General features: G+C 53.6%; 2 protein-coding genes and 1 long non-coding RNA gene across 3 annotated transcripts in view; all 3 read left to right on the plus strand.

The window, feature by feature from the left end:
* RPS19 (ribosomal protein S19) overlaps positions 1–8210 on the plus strand; it is an 8664-nt gene extending 454 nt beyond the window's left edge. The window contains exons 2-6 of the mRNA XM_005883883.2: positions 261–331; positions 602–702; positions 6499–6682; positions 7198–7252; positions 8144–8210. Of these exons, the coding sequence (XP_005883945.1) occupies positions 261–331; positions 602–702; positions 6499–6682; positions 7198–7252; positions 8144–8170 (438 nt within the window). The 3' untranslated portion in view covers positions 8171–8210. The remainder of the gene's footprint in view (positions 1–260; positions 332–601; positions 703–6498; positions 6683–7197; positions 7253–8143) is intronic.
* On the plus strand, positions 3932–5784 carry LOC106724363. The gene is made up of 2 exons (XR_001360127.1): positions 3932–5151; positions 5229–5784. It is a non-coding gene; the product is annotated as an uncharacterized LOC106724363 (long non-coding RNA).
* A 3786-nt stretch (positions 8211–11996) lies between the features above and the next one.
* Positions 11997–15435, plus strand: CD79A (CD79a molecule, immunoglobulin-associated alpha). The gene is made up of 5 exons (XM_005883884.2): positions 11997–12221; positions 13664–13954; positions 14156–14274; positions 14858–14926; positions 15044–15435. The coding sequence occupies exons 1-5, from the start codon at positions 12137–12139 to the stop codon at positions 15155–15157; spliced, it is 678 nt and encodes a 225-aa protein (XP_005883946.1). The 5' UTR covers positions 11997–12136; the 3' UTR covers positions 15158–15435.
* Positions 15436–15688: the final 253 nt, after the last annotated feature.

Genomic DNA, 15688 nt, shown 5'->3' on the forward strand with positions numbered 1-15688 from the left:
TCCGGGAAGCGAGACTGGGCCCGGGGGCAGCCGGGAGTGCGGGACCCCAGAGTCAGGGACTAGGGTCATACAGCGTCTGCACAAATGCGGTCGGGCTGTGGTCGTGGGCGCCGGTGAACTCTAGGACCGCCAGCCCGGACTTGAAGTAGGGCCTTGGGAAATCCGGGGAGGGCGGCAGTACAGGTCGCGTTGGGGCTCGGCCCCAGCCCCTGTGAATGGTCCCCACCAGCTCGTGTTCACATGCGTGGTCCTTCCCGCAGATGCCCGGAGTTACTGTAAAAGACGTGAACCAGCAGGAGTTCGTCAGAGCTCTGGCAGCCTTCCTCAAAAAGTGAGTGTGGGGACGGGTTCGCGGTGGCTGGCGGCTGTGGTCTTTGCTGGCCCCTCGGTCCGCAGCGCCCTCTTCTGGTAGGGGGGAGAGTTGTTGGAGGGCCTCAGCGTGGAGTCCCCCTTTCCACCTGAGGCCTGGGTTGTGTTTGAGTTTCAGCTTGCTTATGCTCGGACACGTCCAGCTCCTGTTAACGCACAGTCCTGTGGAGGAGAGGGGATGAGGGGGTGTGGAGACCGGTGAATTGTACCTTTCTTGCTGTCTTGATCCCAGGTCCGGGAAGCTGAAAGTCCCTGAATGGGTGGACACTGTCAAGCTGGCCAAGCATAAAGAGCTTGCTCCCTACGATGAGAATTGGTTCTACACACGAGCTGGTAGGAACTGGGGCATCTAGCTGGGTAGTGGGGAGACAGGTGACCCCTGGCACAGATCCTCCTCCCGTCCCCTCTGTGAGCTCTTATTTGCCTCCCTCTCCCCGCAGATTGCAAGAGACTGACTCTGTCACTGCATGCTTTGTGTGATGTTCAATAACTTCCTACCCTGGCTCTGTTTCTTCCTTTGTAAGAGGTGTGTGTGAGGACCCTGTGGCTTCCTCTGATCCTCCAGGGAAACCCAGGGACAAATGGATGTTCATATTTTGCTTAGAGGTGGTTTGTTTGAGAGGCAGGCATTATCTTTATGTCCATGGGGTCCAGACTCCCCGAGTTAAAATCCTCCTCTACATTTAATTTGTGACCTCCATCTGCCAGTGTGTTCTGGTTTTCTATCTCTAAAATGGGGTTAATAATGTGTCAGTGCCAATTATTGTTGGATCAAATTAGCCTAATAACAAACTGCTTTAAAATATGCTTGCCTGTTGGAGAGTAATCGTTGAAGAAAAGTCAGCTGTTTTCTTTTTATTGCTCAGGTCATCACACTAGTGCCTCCCTGTCTCTAGCAAGTTATTCCTAAGTGGTTGGCAATCTAGCCAGGTCACTCTTTGCTCTAAATCTTGAGTCCCAAATGCTCAGAAGAAAACCTATGGTCGCCCTGTGATCATTTGCCAGCCCCTTCTCATTAATCTTACAGTAACTTGCAACTTGGACGGATTGCAAGTGTAACCCCTGACTTCACAGTGCTAGTTCTCACCTGTTCTTGACATTCCAAGTTTCTCCAAACTGTCACCCCATCCTTCCTCCTCTGAAGTGGGAGCTCCATCCAGGCCAAAGCTTGCCTCCATATGGGAAATTGGTGGAAAGCAGAGTTTTGAAATTGATAAAACTTCAGAATGGCCTTGCATGTATTTTGTGGATTACTCATGCATCAGATGTCACTGTATTTCAGGCCCTAGCCTGGACACACGTGCCAATATGACTCGGCCATAACCTTTGACCCCTGAGGGCTAAAAGGTCAACTTTGTGAGGTGGGAAGTGTTGGTGAAGAGAAGCTGACTTGACTTTGCTGGGCAAACAACAGTGATAGGGCCTGGACAAAACCACGTCCATCTTGGGAAGTAAAGCTACCTGGTCCTGAATGTTCTTTGCCAATGCCCCAAGAGTCAGGACAGCTTTGGATCTAAGATTAGGACAAAGAATCATAGCTTTCCCATTTTAATCTGCACCTATCAAAAATTTCCCAAACAGGACTGGTGCTTTCGGTTTAATAATTGATGTCGGGGAGGTTAAGTAACATGTTGAGGGTCTGCCAGTTTTCCTCACCCTGTCATGGGGCAGGGGAGCTTCATCTTTTCCCTGGCAGGATTTCATACTTTATTTTTTAGGCGGAAGAGACTAATGGAAAATTGGGTCAAGGCCTTGTGTAATTTTCATTTTGCTGTGGCCAGTTTCTGCCCAACATGCCCCTTCCACCCACTGGGGTGTGTCCTCTGCCTTCCCTCCTGGTCCCAGGAGGGTTTCCTTAGGGTTTCCCAAACTCTCTTTTTTTAATATATTTTATTGACTTCTTGCAGAGAGGAAGGGAGAGAGATACAGAGTTAGAAACATCGATGAGAGAGAAACACCGATCAGCCGCCTCCTGCACATCTCCCACCGGGGATGTGCCCGCAACCCAGGTACATGCCCCTGACCGGAACCGAACCCGGGACCCTTCAGTCCGCAGGCCGACGCTCTATCCACTGAGCCAAACCGGTTTTGGCCCAAACTCTCTTTTTTACCTTCCTCTCCCAGCTGCCCTATTGGCATAGGGTGATGGTTCTAGACCAGCCGTGGGCAAACTACGGCCCACGGGCCGGATTCGGCCCGTTTGAAATGAATAAAACTAAAAAAGAAAAAAGACCGTACCCTTTTATGTAATGATGTTTACTTTGAATTTATATTAGTTCACACAAACACTCCATCCATGCTTTTGTTCCGGCCCTCCGGTCCAGTTTAAGAACCCATTGTGGCCCTCGAGTCAAAAAGTTTGCCCACCCCTGTTCTAGACGAAGGGTGGTTGTGTGCATATTTCTTGGGGATTAAACCAAGCCCATCTGTTCATCCACAGCAGAGGCAGAGTTGCAGTTGTGACAGCCTACAGAGCCTAAGATACTTGCTGTTTGACCCTTTACAAAGTTTGCCAACCTCTCTTCTAGAGTTTAGAGCATTGATGGCGAACCTTTTGAGCTCGGCGTGTCAGCATTTTGAAAAACCCTAACTTAACTCTGGTGCCGTGTCACATATAGAAATTTTTTTATACTTGCAACCATAGTAAAACAAAGACTTATATTTTTGATATTTATTTTATATATTTAAATGCCATTTAACAAAGAAAAATTAACCAAAAAAATGAGTTCATAGGTTCGCCATCACTGGTCTAGAGTGCTCCCGCCTAGTTTGGTGGTCAGCTTATTCTCTGTACAAGTGGAAGTCACTGGAGATGCTCGTTTACCAGGGGGCACAGCAGGGTCTGTGCTATTCTCTTCTGGATCATGGGGGCTTGGCCTATTTTGCCCCTCAGTCTTGTGGCAGTGGTGGGGGGTATAAGTTCTGGAGGTGTGTAGGAGCCAGGGTGGAGTGGGCAGGGCCCTCCTGAGGGTGGTCTAGAAGAAGGGCAGAGCTATAAGAGGAAGGAGTCCCCAGGCAGTGGTGGGGGGTGAGGGTGAGATAGGGCTAGAAAGCCTGTGTCAGGAGAGTGGAGACCTGTAAGAGGAGGAATGGTGTCGAGGGAAGACCACCCGTGAAGAGGGTGGTGCAGTGTAGCCCTGAACAAGACATCTGGCAGTGAGCAGCTGCTAAGGTGGGACACCTGAGTGCATTTTTTTTTTTAATATATTTTATTGATTTTATACAGAGAGGAAGGGAGAGAGATAGAGAGTCAGAAACATCGATGAGAGAGAAACATCGATCAGCTGCCTCCTGCACATCTCCTACTGGGGATGTGCCCGCAACCCAGGTACATGCCCTTGACCGGAATCGAACCCGGGACCCTTCAGTCTGCAGGCTGACGCTCTATCCACTGAGCCAAACCGGTTTCGGCCTGAGTGCATTTTTTTAAAAAATATATTTTGTTGATTTTTTTTTATAGAGAGAGAGAGAGAGGAAGGGAGAAAGAGAGAGAAGCATCAATGAGCTGCCTCCTACACACCCCCTACTGGGGATGTGCCCGCAACCAAGGTACATGCCCTTGACCGGAGTCGAACCTGGGACCCTTCAGTCTGCAGGCCGACACTCTATCCACTGAGCCAAATCAGTTAAGGCCTGAGTGCATTTTTTATTATAGGTTGGAGGTTGGTCTGTCCTATCCCAGAACGGGGCCTTGTAGACATTGCAGGAAAAATTCAAGGGGTGGATCAAGGTCAGGGAAGTCATTCCCTTTCTCTCCCCCCCCCCCCCCCCCTTTAGAAATTTAGCAGAGAAGGGTCAAGGACAAAATGCATCTGGGAAGGCTTCCTTTGATCTGCCATGTGCTCAGTGCAGCGTGTGTCCTACCTAGTGGCCTAGCAGGACACTTACCTGCTCTACTTTGACTGGGCTCCGTGTGTAGGGGGCCCTGCCTGGTCCCTCCTTCACAGCTGGCAGTAGTGACAAGGTTTCCTAAGGATCAGGAGGAGCAGAAGGCCATTGGAGGGGACTAAAGGAGAAGCCATTTGTGACAACACCTGGGTTTGTGTGGTTGGGGCTGGGGCCACAAGGGCTCAAGAGTGAAAAAAAATCCGTATTTTGTAGAACTCAGTATTTCAATGGTTAAAGCTTCCAATTTGTGAAGTTAATCTTCCTATTAAGTCATGAGAATTATTGCAAACTGGGGTGATGGTGAGGGCCTTGTAACATCTGACAGCAGGCCAGATAATTTTACACAGTGTTAAGGAAATGTAAACCACCACCCTCCATAAAGAAACTAATAGGCTTTATGGGAGCTTATTCTCTGACAGTCACTACTCAAGATTGAAGTAAGCCATCCGCTTCAGTACCACCACACAAACCTGGAAAGTAGGCAGACTGATGAGCAGTGTTGAAATTCAAACACTGTCTACTGGACAGCTCAGAGCTGGGCCACCCTCTCCATATGGACCCCAGGCTGGGACTAGTCAGCGCCAATCCTGGCTAGGCAAGGCCAAGTTTGGGCATCTCCTTTCAGGTGTGCAGCCTCTGGGCGTCTTAGGAATGTTCACCTTGCCCCCTTCCTGAGACGTCCTCTCCCCAGCCTGGGTGAGAAAGCAGGTCTCTGCCCAGGGACAGGCGCCGGAGGGATGGTGGTGGGTGTTAGGCATTTGCACTGGCAATAAGGGTGGAGTTTTCCAGTGATGTCACTCACAGTAGAAAGATTATGGGTATTGATGTATACCAAGTGAGTCTCTCAATCCACAGGGGGCGGGTGGCTTAATGCCTGGAAGAGGGTCAGGGCAGGTGGGTATTGAGTATACCAAGTGAGTCTCTTAATCCACAGGGCGGGTGGCTTAATGCCTGGAAGAGGGTCAGGGCAGTAGTATAGGGGTAGGGTGAGGGGAAGGTTGGGGTAGAAAGGACCAAGGAGAGAGTGGTTTTTAAGTGAGCAGAGGCCAGAGACAGTGAGACCACAGAGAGGCTGTGCTCTTGACCCCCAGAAGCCCATGGCTGTTTGAGGCAATTGGAGGGCTGGGAACAAGTGGCGTGGAAGAATGCTCCGGGAGCGGCAGCTGGAGGGGAGGCGGAGCTCACCCCACAGATCCATCTCACCCACCCCTAGTTCATAACACTGGAGGGTCATGGACATGGCCCGGTACCTGCTTCGTAGCAGTACGTCTCCAGGGTCTAGGGTGGCCTGGCGTCACTGCCCTTCAGCTCCCAGCCAGGTAGGGCCATGTGATGACTGAAGTCTGGGCACTTTGTGCACCTCAGCTGCAATGCCTTTAAACCTCAGTGGCCCCCTGAGGTAGGAAACCAAAACAGTCTGGAGGAGCTGTCCCTCCAGAGCTGTGGCATGAAGCCAGTGAGTACCCTTTGGAGCCTGTTTCCTTTCTGCAGAGGACGACAGCACTTGACACATTTGCATGGAGTCCTCGCAATAACCCTCATCTGAGGGACAGTTACTCCTGGTTTTTGGATGAGGGTAGGTGACTTGCTAGGGCCACAACATTAGGCCAGCTCCTTAGGCATCTTAGTATCTCATGGGAGAACGTGAAAGCAGATGCACAGGGCTGGCAGACAACTGAGTGCTCCGCATGAATAGGAGTGAGCACTTCCAAGGAGGCTGGCCAGGGACTTAACCAAGCCCATCTAGGGAGAGTAATCCCCGTGTCCACGGAGGGGGTGATAGACATGCCAGGTTGGGAACATCCACTGCATGGATCTTAGTCCTGACCCCCTTCCCCCCACCCCAAGCTCTCGGGCTGAGGGCTCAGAGAGCTGCACTCAAGTGGCAGTAGGTCCCTTCACTCTCCTGCCCCTCAGGCATATGGAGGTGGACAGTTGTGGCTTAAACATTTGCAAGGCTCTATCTACAGTCTTCAGGTCTAGCCTTAGCAGTGTGGCTTTGGCAGTCCCTCCACTGCCTGGCTGCCCCTGTCTCCTAGGCTGGGCCCAGAGTGCAGCATGGGTTGGCCATGGTGGGAGAGGGGGGCACCGGGTTTTAGTGTGTGCACAGTTGCCCTGGCTATAAAATGGTGAGTTGGCTGCCACACACAGACTATGTGTGGCAAGGCCTTTCCCTCAGCTGTGGGGAAGAGTATTCTCTGCCTGAGAAGGGCCCTTAAGTTTCCCTCTCACTCCACCCAGCTTCCACAGCGCGGCACCTGTACCTTCGGGGAGGCGCTGGGGTTGGCTCCATGACCAAGATCTATGGAGGACGACAGAGAAATGGTGTCATGCCCAGCCACTTTAGCAGAGGCTCTAAGAGCGTGGCCCGCAGAGTCCTCCAAGCCCTGGAGGGGCTGAAAATGGTGGAAAAGGATCAGGATGGGTAAGCAAAGGATCAGGATGGGTGGGAAAGGGGGGTGATGAGGAGCCTTGGGGTCAGGCCACCTATAATAAAGTTAGCGAGGGCCGTCCCCACTGCCCACACGCAGAGAGGAGCTAGGTCTCTGCACTGTCTGTACCTGACCCTCTGGTGGGCAGGGGATTCTGTAGAAAAGCTAAAGGCCTCACTCCCACCTCTCTAACTGACTACCCTGGGCTCCAGGAAGGTAATTTAGCGACTGTCCGCTTTCATTAGCCTGCTCGTTAACTTTGCCCAATTGATTTTTCGGGGCTTTTGATCTAATGCTTGCACAAACGACACCCTGTCAGCTCCCGGGGGGGCTCCCACTCCTGCCCCAAGCTCTTTAGAATGCAGCCCACTGGGGTCCTCAGTGGGAGTTGGCTGGCAGCATATGGTCGTGTGGCCAGGTGCCTTTTGGGGAAGCCTGACTCACATCTGGAAGGGGGGTTGAGAGCCTGCACTACCCTGGGAGGGATTCATGACCCTTCTCTCCCCAGGGGCCGCAAATTGACACCTCAGGGACAGAGAGATCTGGACAGGATCGCAGGGCAGGTGAGGCCTGGGTGAGGGCTAGGGTTGGGTCCCTCTGTCACTGCCTGGGCATTCCCCCAGGCCTGGGGGTTGTCAAATCAAAATTTCCCTGAAGGGCACTGTCCAGGCTGGAGGGGGTTCAGAGGAGGCCTTCTCTGGGGGTGGGCAGGAAAAAGGCATTTCTGAATGACGGCTTGCTGGAGCTGAGGTAAGGGGAACCCAACCCCATGGTGCAGTTGGGCTGCTTTTCCTGCAGGGCATCAGCCTTGCACAGATTCTGGCATCAACGTCTCCTTACTCTTCATGCTGACTGGGCATGATATGGGGTGGTTGCTGAGAGAGGGAGGCGGGCTGGCTCAGAATTCAGGTCTCCATCCTGATGACTGGCTGCACACCCTGCAGTTCTTCGGCTGCAGCCAGTCTCCCAATCTGTGGAGCAATCTGCTCCTGCCTACCTTGGGGTGGTGGTTAGGATTCCATGATCTACAAGCAGTGGGAGCCCCCCAGGGCCTGGCATATAAACCCATATTGGTTTCCTTCTTTCTGTATCATTGACTCAGGCCTACTAGGAGCCTTGGAGTGTTTAGTCACTTAACGTCAAGTGTCAGAAAGGAATGGAAGGTGTTGCCCTCTGAGAGTTGGGTGGCCTGAGAGGAGAGGTGAACACAGGGCCTGGCACAGGCATCAGTGTGTATGATGGCATTTGCAGTATTGGAATCCCACTCCAGCGCTCTTGAGTGCCTGTTGATGCTTCTGTAAAATGGGGAGGTACCTGGGGTTGTGAGGATTAGACAAGAATACATGTGAGACCACAAAACAGGATGCATGGTGTCTGGGCTGTGGGTAACTTACAAAGTGCCGGAACATGGACCCCGTGACTGATCTTAACTTACTCTTCCATCTTTCCCACAGGTGGCAGCTGCCAACAAGAAGCATTAGAACAAGTGCTGGGTTAATAAATTGCCTCATTTATAATCTTGGTCTTGGTCTCTTGATTGTTTGCTCTTCCATTTGGAGGCATGAGGAAGAAGGAGCCAGGAGTCCCTGGGTGGCTGTGGCTGCCAAAGCCTAAAGCTCAGCCTTCCCAGTTCTGCCCCCAAGGGGCAAGACGCCTGGGTTGGGCGGGGCAGGACCTAGAAACCCTTGGACCTCCCTCATATCCTGCCTTTGCAATTCTCAGAAAATGAGAAACTGAAAGAAGATGCTGTTCAAGCAGTGGCCCCAGCTGGAGTCTGGGTTGCTGAAGTGGCACTCTCTCCTGCTGGAACACGGGAGGGGCAGGGGGGTTGTACTGAGATGTTTCCTTGGAAGGAAGTGGACAGGAACAGAACCCTGACACCCTGTGGCTCTTACAGCTCTGGTTGAGCTGTGTGCCTGGTATGCACTTGCTTTCCTGGCCTGCATGGGCAGAGTAGTCCTGCCTGAGCCTTCACTTTTGCATTGTGGCTATGGCCCTGCTCTGAAACAGACTTAGATGTGCCTGCCCTAGAGCTGTAATGGATGCTGAGGCCAGCTGGTGCCTGCACAGAGGCAGAGTGCTGTCACCTGGCATAGCTTCAGTGGTCCTGCATGGTGATGGGCTCTTGATGCCAAGGAGCTCTGTCTGTGATTGGGCCCCTAGTGGGGGTGGTAGAATCAAAGGGTGCCCAGTGGGCACACATCAAGCCATAGGGATGGGCAAGCCTGGAAAAGGGCCCATTACTGTCCCCATGTGACCAGCCCTGCCTGGTTGGGGAGAACTAAAGCTGAGCTGGCTTGCACAAGGCCCCAGTCCAAGTAACTTGGGATCACACCCACTTCTTTCCAGTGCCAAGCCTGAATTTCAATCAACTTGGGATCAGATGGCAACTCTGCCCCTAATTCTGTGCAACTCTTGAGTAACACTCCCGCTCTGAACCTTCCAATCCTCACCTGTAGCACTGCTTGCTCCTGAGGGATTCCAGAGGTACCACATGTAGATGGTGCTGTGGCTCAGCAGCACATCTCACAGGCAGCCAATCAACCCGGTGTTACCCTGTTTAAGACCAAGATATTCAAAGAATACCAAATCAGAATCCTACACTGTCATCCCAGCTCAGTTGTCTGCTGGAAACTTCTGAATAAACAGCCTACCACATGCAAGGCACTTTGCAAATATGTATCATTAACGCTGCAACCCTGTGAAGTAAATGCCAAAAAGCACCTGCAGTTTGAAGAAGGGGAAAGTAAGTCACAGGTGGGGTGATTTGTCTGATATTCCATAGCTGGGGAGTGGCAAAGCCAGTATCTGAACCCAGGTAATGGCTCCAGCCCCAGGCTCTATCTACTAAGTGCACTGTCCCTCGGAAGTGAGGGAAATGAGGCCCAACGTCACTCCTCATTCTGGCCCCAATCGCGTCTTTTGTCGACTGATATTGAAGACATTTCCCAGAGTTGTCATGAAAACGAAATACCAAGGATCTGGTTCCCATGCACAGGTGCTGGGTGATGGAAGGTGCAGATGCCCAGACAGGCCTAAGGGGGCCAGCAATCCCGCAGTTGCGCCTCTCCGCCGCTAGGGGACAGACGAGGGCCTGGAAACCGCTCAGCCACTGATGGATGAGGCAGGAGATGAATTTCTAGGGCTGCAGCCTCTGATTCCAGGCTTCTTCCTTAGGAGGGGGATCATGAGAAGAAGGAACTACAAGAGGGGCTAATGACCTGCTATATACACCAGTGTCCCGACAGAACACCTGGGTCGCTGGAGGAAAGGGGAGGGAGCCTCCTGGCCAGAGAAGAGGAACTTGTCCTAGGAACTGTGCTAAACACACCAATATTCTCACAGCCTCACAAGGTGGGGGCATTGTATCCAGATTACTGAAGAAACTGAGGCTCAGGCAACCAGCCAGCTAGCAGAGCTGAGATTGAAACCTAGAAATGGTGGCTCCTGAAGGCCATGCTCTTCTGTGAGCATAACAGTTGCTTTTTAAAAATATTTATGAAATACTTCAAGCAAGCAAAACAGTGTATATGATAGTGTAACGAAGACTCATAGGCCCACCACCTAATTTAAGAAATAAAACAAAAAAAGACATAAAATCCAGACAGACAAAGCCCTCTGTGTAACCTTCCCAGTCACGACCCCCTGGCTTCCGCCAGAGATACCTTCTCAGGAACTTGGTGTCACTCCCCTGCACCCGTCTGTCTGCACCTTGACTACAGACGCACATGTCCTTAACAGCACACAGCATTGTTTTGCCTTTTGAAAACAAGTCAACCATATCATGCTACTATATCTTCTCATTTTCATGTTTTTTTCTCCGATGCAGCCCTGTTGACACGTGAGGGCCTGTCTTTCTCCTGCGGTGTACTACTCTATCGGCTGATGGCACCACAATGTATGCATCCATTCTCCACGCACGGGCTTATCGTTTGTTTCCCAGTTTTTGCTACCAGAAATCTCCCTGCCTGCACCACAATGTATGCATCCATTCTCCATGCACGGGCTTATCGTTTGGTTTGTTTCCCAGTTTTTGCTACCAGAAATCTCCCTGCAATAAAAGTTTTTCCTATGTGTCCCCGTGTGTGTGTGTGTGTGTGTGTGTGTGTGATGGTCCCCTAACTGCTCAGAAACATCTAAACAATTTCATATCATTCCCTACCCTCTCCCCTCAGACCTCATTTTCCTCCCATTTGGCCTAAAATGATGCTTAAAAGAACCCGCTCCACCACCAGACTGTACAACACCAGACAAGTGACAGTGACAGCATTCCCTCTCCGGGCCTCAGTCTCCTCCTCTGTAAAAAGAGGGGCTTGACACTTGGGAGGCTGAGTGAAAGAATGCCAAGAAAGAGCCCATCATTGCTATTAATTCCTTGGGTACCAGGAACATCTCATGTCACAACAGAGAGTTATCCTAGTCTCTTGGATTAAAAATGCCAAGGCTTACCCTGGCTGGTGTGGCTCAGTGGTTAAAGCATCGGCCCTTACATCAAAGGGTCACAGGTTCAATTCCCAGTCACGTAACTGGGTTGTTGGTTTGATCCCCTGCCCCAGTCAGGGCAAGTTTGGGAAGCAACTAATCAATGTGTCTCTCACATGCCTCTTTCTCTCCATCCCTCTCATTCTCTCTAAAGAAATCAATGGAGCCCTAGCTGGGTTGGCTAAGTGGATAGAGTGTAGGCCTGCAGACCAAAGGGTACTGGATTCAATTCTGGTCAAGGGCACTGGTCAAGGGCACGTACCTTGGTTGCAGGTTCCTCCCTGGGCGTGTGCAGGAGGCAACCAATCGGTGTGTTTCTCTCACATCAATATTTCTCTGTCTTTCCCTCTCTTCCACCCTCTAAAAATCAATGAAAAAAATACCCTCGGGTGAGGAGTAACAACAACAAAAGGTTTGGAAAGGGAAGCCACCACTTCCCTTCATAGAGCCCGCTGGCATGCCTCATTTATTCCTCATGAACATTAACAACAACCAACACTACTGAGCACCTACTATGTGACAGGTGCTGTGTTCAGTGCTGTGCATGCACAACGCCTTGCCTTTAAATCCTCATTTCCAACCCGACGAAGGGAGCACACAGAGTTTCAGGCTGGGCACAGGTTTTGCCCAAGGCCAGTAGGGACTACGACTAAGAAAGCTCAGAGTCACTGCCTTGACTGCCTGCACACAGCAGGCACCCAATGAGGAGCCAAACCTTGAACTAGCCTCTTTCCCCCACCCAAGCAACCTCCCCTCAGGGGACTTGCGGCCACCACAGGTGCAGGGAGCAGTTCCTCTCAGCTCACATCTGAAGCACACTGGCAGGAGCTGCCCAGCAGTGGGGCCAGTGAAGCCCATCTCCGGCAGGGCTGGGCAGGAAGTGGGGTGGGGTTTGGGGCCTGCGGAGGTGGGATCTGGTACCCCAGGACTGCTGCAAGCCAGACGAACCAACCCACTGGGAGAAGATGCCTGGGGGTTCCGGAGTCCTGCAAGTCCCGCCGCCGCCGCCTGGCATCATCTTCTTCCTCTTGATCTCCGCTGCTGGCCTGGGTATGTGGCTAACAGGCGGGTACTTGGGAGAGGAGGAGGGACTGGGGAGGCTGGAGAGAGGGCACAGGCAGAGAGGAGACAGCAGGAGGGGAACTGGGAAAGGCCTCTGTAGAAACTGCATCTGTCTGTGGGCTTGACTGTTCCAAACAGGCCTCGGGGAGGCTGGAGGGGGCTCAGCGATGTTAAAGGGGCATCTGCCGCCTCATGGAGGGAGGCAGGAGCCAGAGTGCCTTCCCTACCCTGTCCCTCAGGTCAAAATGAGGAACTAGGGTTGCCCTTGACTGAGCTTCAGAGCTGGGGGCAGGAGGGGACCTTGGGGTGCACTCAGCTTCAGAGTGAAGAAAAAGCTTTCCCTTTCTCTGCCTGGAATCCCAGTCACCCTCTGCACAGGGAGCCCCTTCTCCGTGCTGGAGGTGGGGTGCCTCATGATACCATCCTCCCTCAGCGACGCCAGCTGTCAGGGCTATGACCACCTGTTTGACCCAGGAGCTCAGAAAGGCAGCTGGTCACGCGAGGTTACATTGGGAGCCAGGAATGGAGCCCCTGACCTTGAGGTTGCTGCCTCTGCCCCACTTCTTCCTTCTTGTCTCTTCCTCAACTCCCTCCTTCCCTCCCCAGAGGAGGGGGAGCAGCCATACGGACTGGCTCTGATAGCTGGGGCTTGAGGTGGGGGGGGGGAGGGGAACACGCGCATTTGGGCCACCAGCTCCCTCTAACCACCCACACTGCCGAGAGGCTCCCCTAACCCCCAGCCCAAGGACTAAACTCAACCCCTGACCCCCAGGTTGACACGTGCACGTTACAGAGAATAGGGGTGGGCTCAGAGACACCAGACAAGGCAGACCCAACACCAGCAGGAAGAGGCCCAGGAGGCCTGGTGTTTGCCCTCCCCTAGCGCCCCTCCTCCCCACTCCTGCTGCCCTGGGCCTCTGCTGTCCCACCTGAAAAATGGCATAAGGAGAGAACCTTCTTCTAAGGGTTTTTTGAAAATGAAAGATAGTGTCAAGTGTGGGGCTGGGCTGGGGCCAGGAAAGCCTTCAGGAGGAGGTGATGCCCAAACTGATTCTGGAAGTCGCTGCCTGGGCAGGGGCCCTCTGCTACCAGGGAACTAAGTATCCAAATGCAAGAGGTGGCACTGGAGAGCGGGCACCCGGGGCTGTGTCACCATCCAGGTGTCTTACTCTCCTCCCCCAGGACGTCCTCAAACCACCCCCCCCCAAGGTATGTCCTCTCTCTTCTCAGGGCTACCTTTCTCTCCTTCCCTAGGTGCCCCTTCACTCCCTGCCCAACACCGTGTGTCCTCTGTGCCCCACACCTCCCTCTCCTCCCCCAGGAGGGTCCTCATACTCCCCCCCGCACACGCAGGAGTGCTGCGGCTGCAGAGGCTGGGGCTGGGGCCTGTGATCCCATCCACAGTCCCTGAGCCACCTGCCTCTTTGCAGGCCCAGGGGGCCAGACCCTGTGGGTAGATAGGGGCCCGCCATCGGTGACGGTGATCCTGGGGGAGGAGGCCCGCCTCCCATGCCTGCATAACGGCAGCCGCCCTAACGTCACCTGGTGGCGAATTCTCCAAAGCAACTTCACGTGGCCCGCTCAGTTCCATGACTGGGGCCAGAGCAATGGTGAGCTGATCATCTCATCGGTGAACAAGAGCCACGGAGGCCTATACAGGTGCCATGCTCTGGAAAACAAGACGGAATGGCGCTCCTGTGGCACCTACCTCCGTGTGCGTGGTGAGTGCCAGGGACTCTAGGCCTCCTGTCTGGGAAGTGGGGAGGGAGCCAGTGCCTGCATCATGGGCATCCTTGCTCCCGGCTCCCACACACTTACCCATTTCTCACCTGCAGAGTGGGGGCTTCAGTGGGGCCTTGCTAGGGGCGGGGCCGGGAAGAGGGCCAGGAGCCAGGGCTCTGAGCAGCACCCCCTTCTCACAGAGCCGGCTCCCAGACCCTTCCTGGACATGGGGGAGGGCACCAAGAACAACATCATCACAGCGGAGGGGATCATCCTGCTATTCTGCGCTGTGGTGCCCGGGACACTGCTGCTGTTCAGGGTGAGCCACCTGGGACCAGGCCCTTGGAGTCTGAGGGTCCCCGCCAAAACTTGGGAGAATGACAGCCCTCCCCCCGACACACACACACAGGGGCACACGGGTGGTAAACAAATGAATACAATGACAGGATTTTACATGGTGCTGGGGGCGCTGCCCTTGCTCAGTCTCCCCATGGCTGTCATCATTGCCCTTCTCTAGGGATATTCTCACTCTATCCCCACCCCCACCCCCCACCCCCTCAGGGTGCTTTACTCTCCCCAACACAGGAGTGCTGTAGCCCTCCAGATGTAGCCAAGGCCAGGGAAGATGGGGGCTGGGGATCCTCCCAGCCGCTGTGACCTGCAGTTTCTTTAGGCCACAGGGCAACCATAGCTATTTACTACTGATGTTGTGATTCATGGAGAACAATTGGGCAGTGGAGACAGCCAAAAGAACACTGGCTTGGACCCAGAGAGCCGTGCCACTTACCAGTACTGTCTGTGCCTTTGAGCAAGGTCCCTTACTGGCTCTGGGAAAGCCCTTCTGACATCTAGAAGGGCCTGAAAACATACCCCCTACCCACTGAGACTCCCACCCCCCACAGAAACGATGGCAGAACATGAAGTTCGGAGTGGACACCCGGGATGACTACGAAGATGAAAATCTTTATGAGGTGAGTGGAGGGTGGGCACAAGTTAGGAGCAGGTGCGTTGGGGGCCTCATGGGGGTCCTCTGGGGTAGGGGCCCAGGCATCAGGACACTGAGGCCCACCACCACATGTGCACTCCAGGGCCTGAACCTTGATGACTGCTCCATGTACGAGGACATCTCCCGGGGCCTCCAGGGCACCTACCAGGACGTGGGCAGCCTCCACATCGGAGACGTCCAGCTGGAGAAGCCGTGACCAGCCCCCGTCTGCTATGTCTCCCCTGCTCCCTGGAACCAGCCCTTTTCACAATCATTCCCGGGAGGGTCCCGCCTCAACTTCCCCCTTGGGAGTGTCCGAGCTTCCTCCTTCCTCTCCCTGCTGCCTTTTCCAAGCTCCCACCCACTCACTGACCCCGCTGGTAATGAGCCCTTAATCACTGCCTCTAGGGGACTGATTGTGGCAGCCTCAGTGTCACCTCCCTCCTCCCTGCTCTGTCATGGCCACTTAGTTATAATAAATGCTTCCCAACTGCAGACCTTGGCAGGAGTCATGGATCTCACGGGGAACGCCCACCCTTGTCCCCTGGGACCCGCAACCCAGGCCTCTAGTCCCCTCCTCCCTCAGACCCAGGATTCTGCCCAACCCTTCCCCCTTACACCCCCTTACACTTCCTCACCCCCCTCTGCCTCTCCCGCTACCTGATAGCAGTAGCCAATCCTGGCTGCCCCCTGAAAGAAACAGAAGTGTCTTGCAGAAGGCTCCACCCCAGGCCATGTCTTCCCTGAG

Source organism: Myotis brandtii, unplaced genomic scaffold, assembly GCF_000412655.1.
Source record: "Myotis brandtii unplaced genomic scaffold, ASM41265v1 scaffold803, whole genome shotgun sequence".
NCBI lineage: Eukaryota > Metazoa > Chordata > Mammalia > Chiroptera > Vespertilionidae > Myotis > Myotis brandtii.

Bases quoted from the DNA above. Each gene is read 5' to 3' on its own strand.
- CD79A (XM_005883884.2), top strand. From the start codon at position 12,137: ATGCCTGGGGGTTCCGGAGTCCTGCAAGTCCCGCCGCCGCCGCCTGGC. The intron at 12,222-13,663 runs GTATGTGGCTAA...GCCTCTTTGCAG, and splicing joins GATCTCCGCTGCTGGCCTGG to GCCCAGGGGGCCAGACCCTG. The intron at 14,275-14,857 runs GTGAGCCACCTG...CACCCCCCACAG, and splicing joins GGACACTGCTGCTGTTCAGG to AAACGATGGCAGAACATGAA.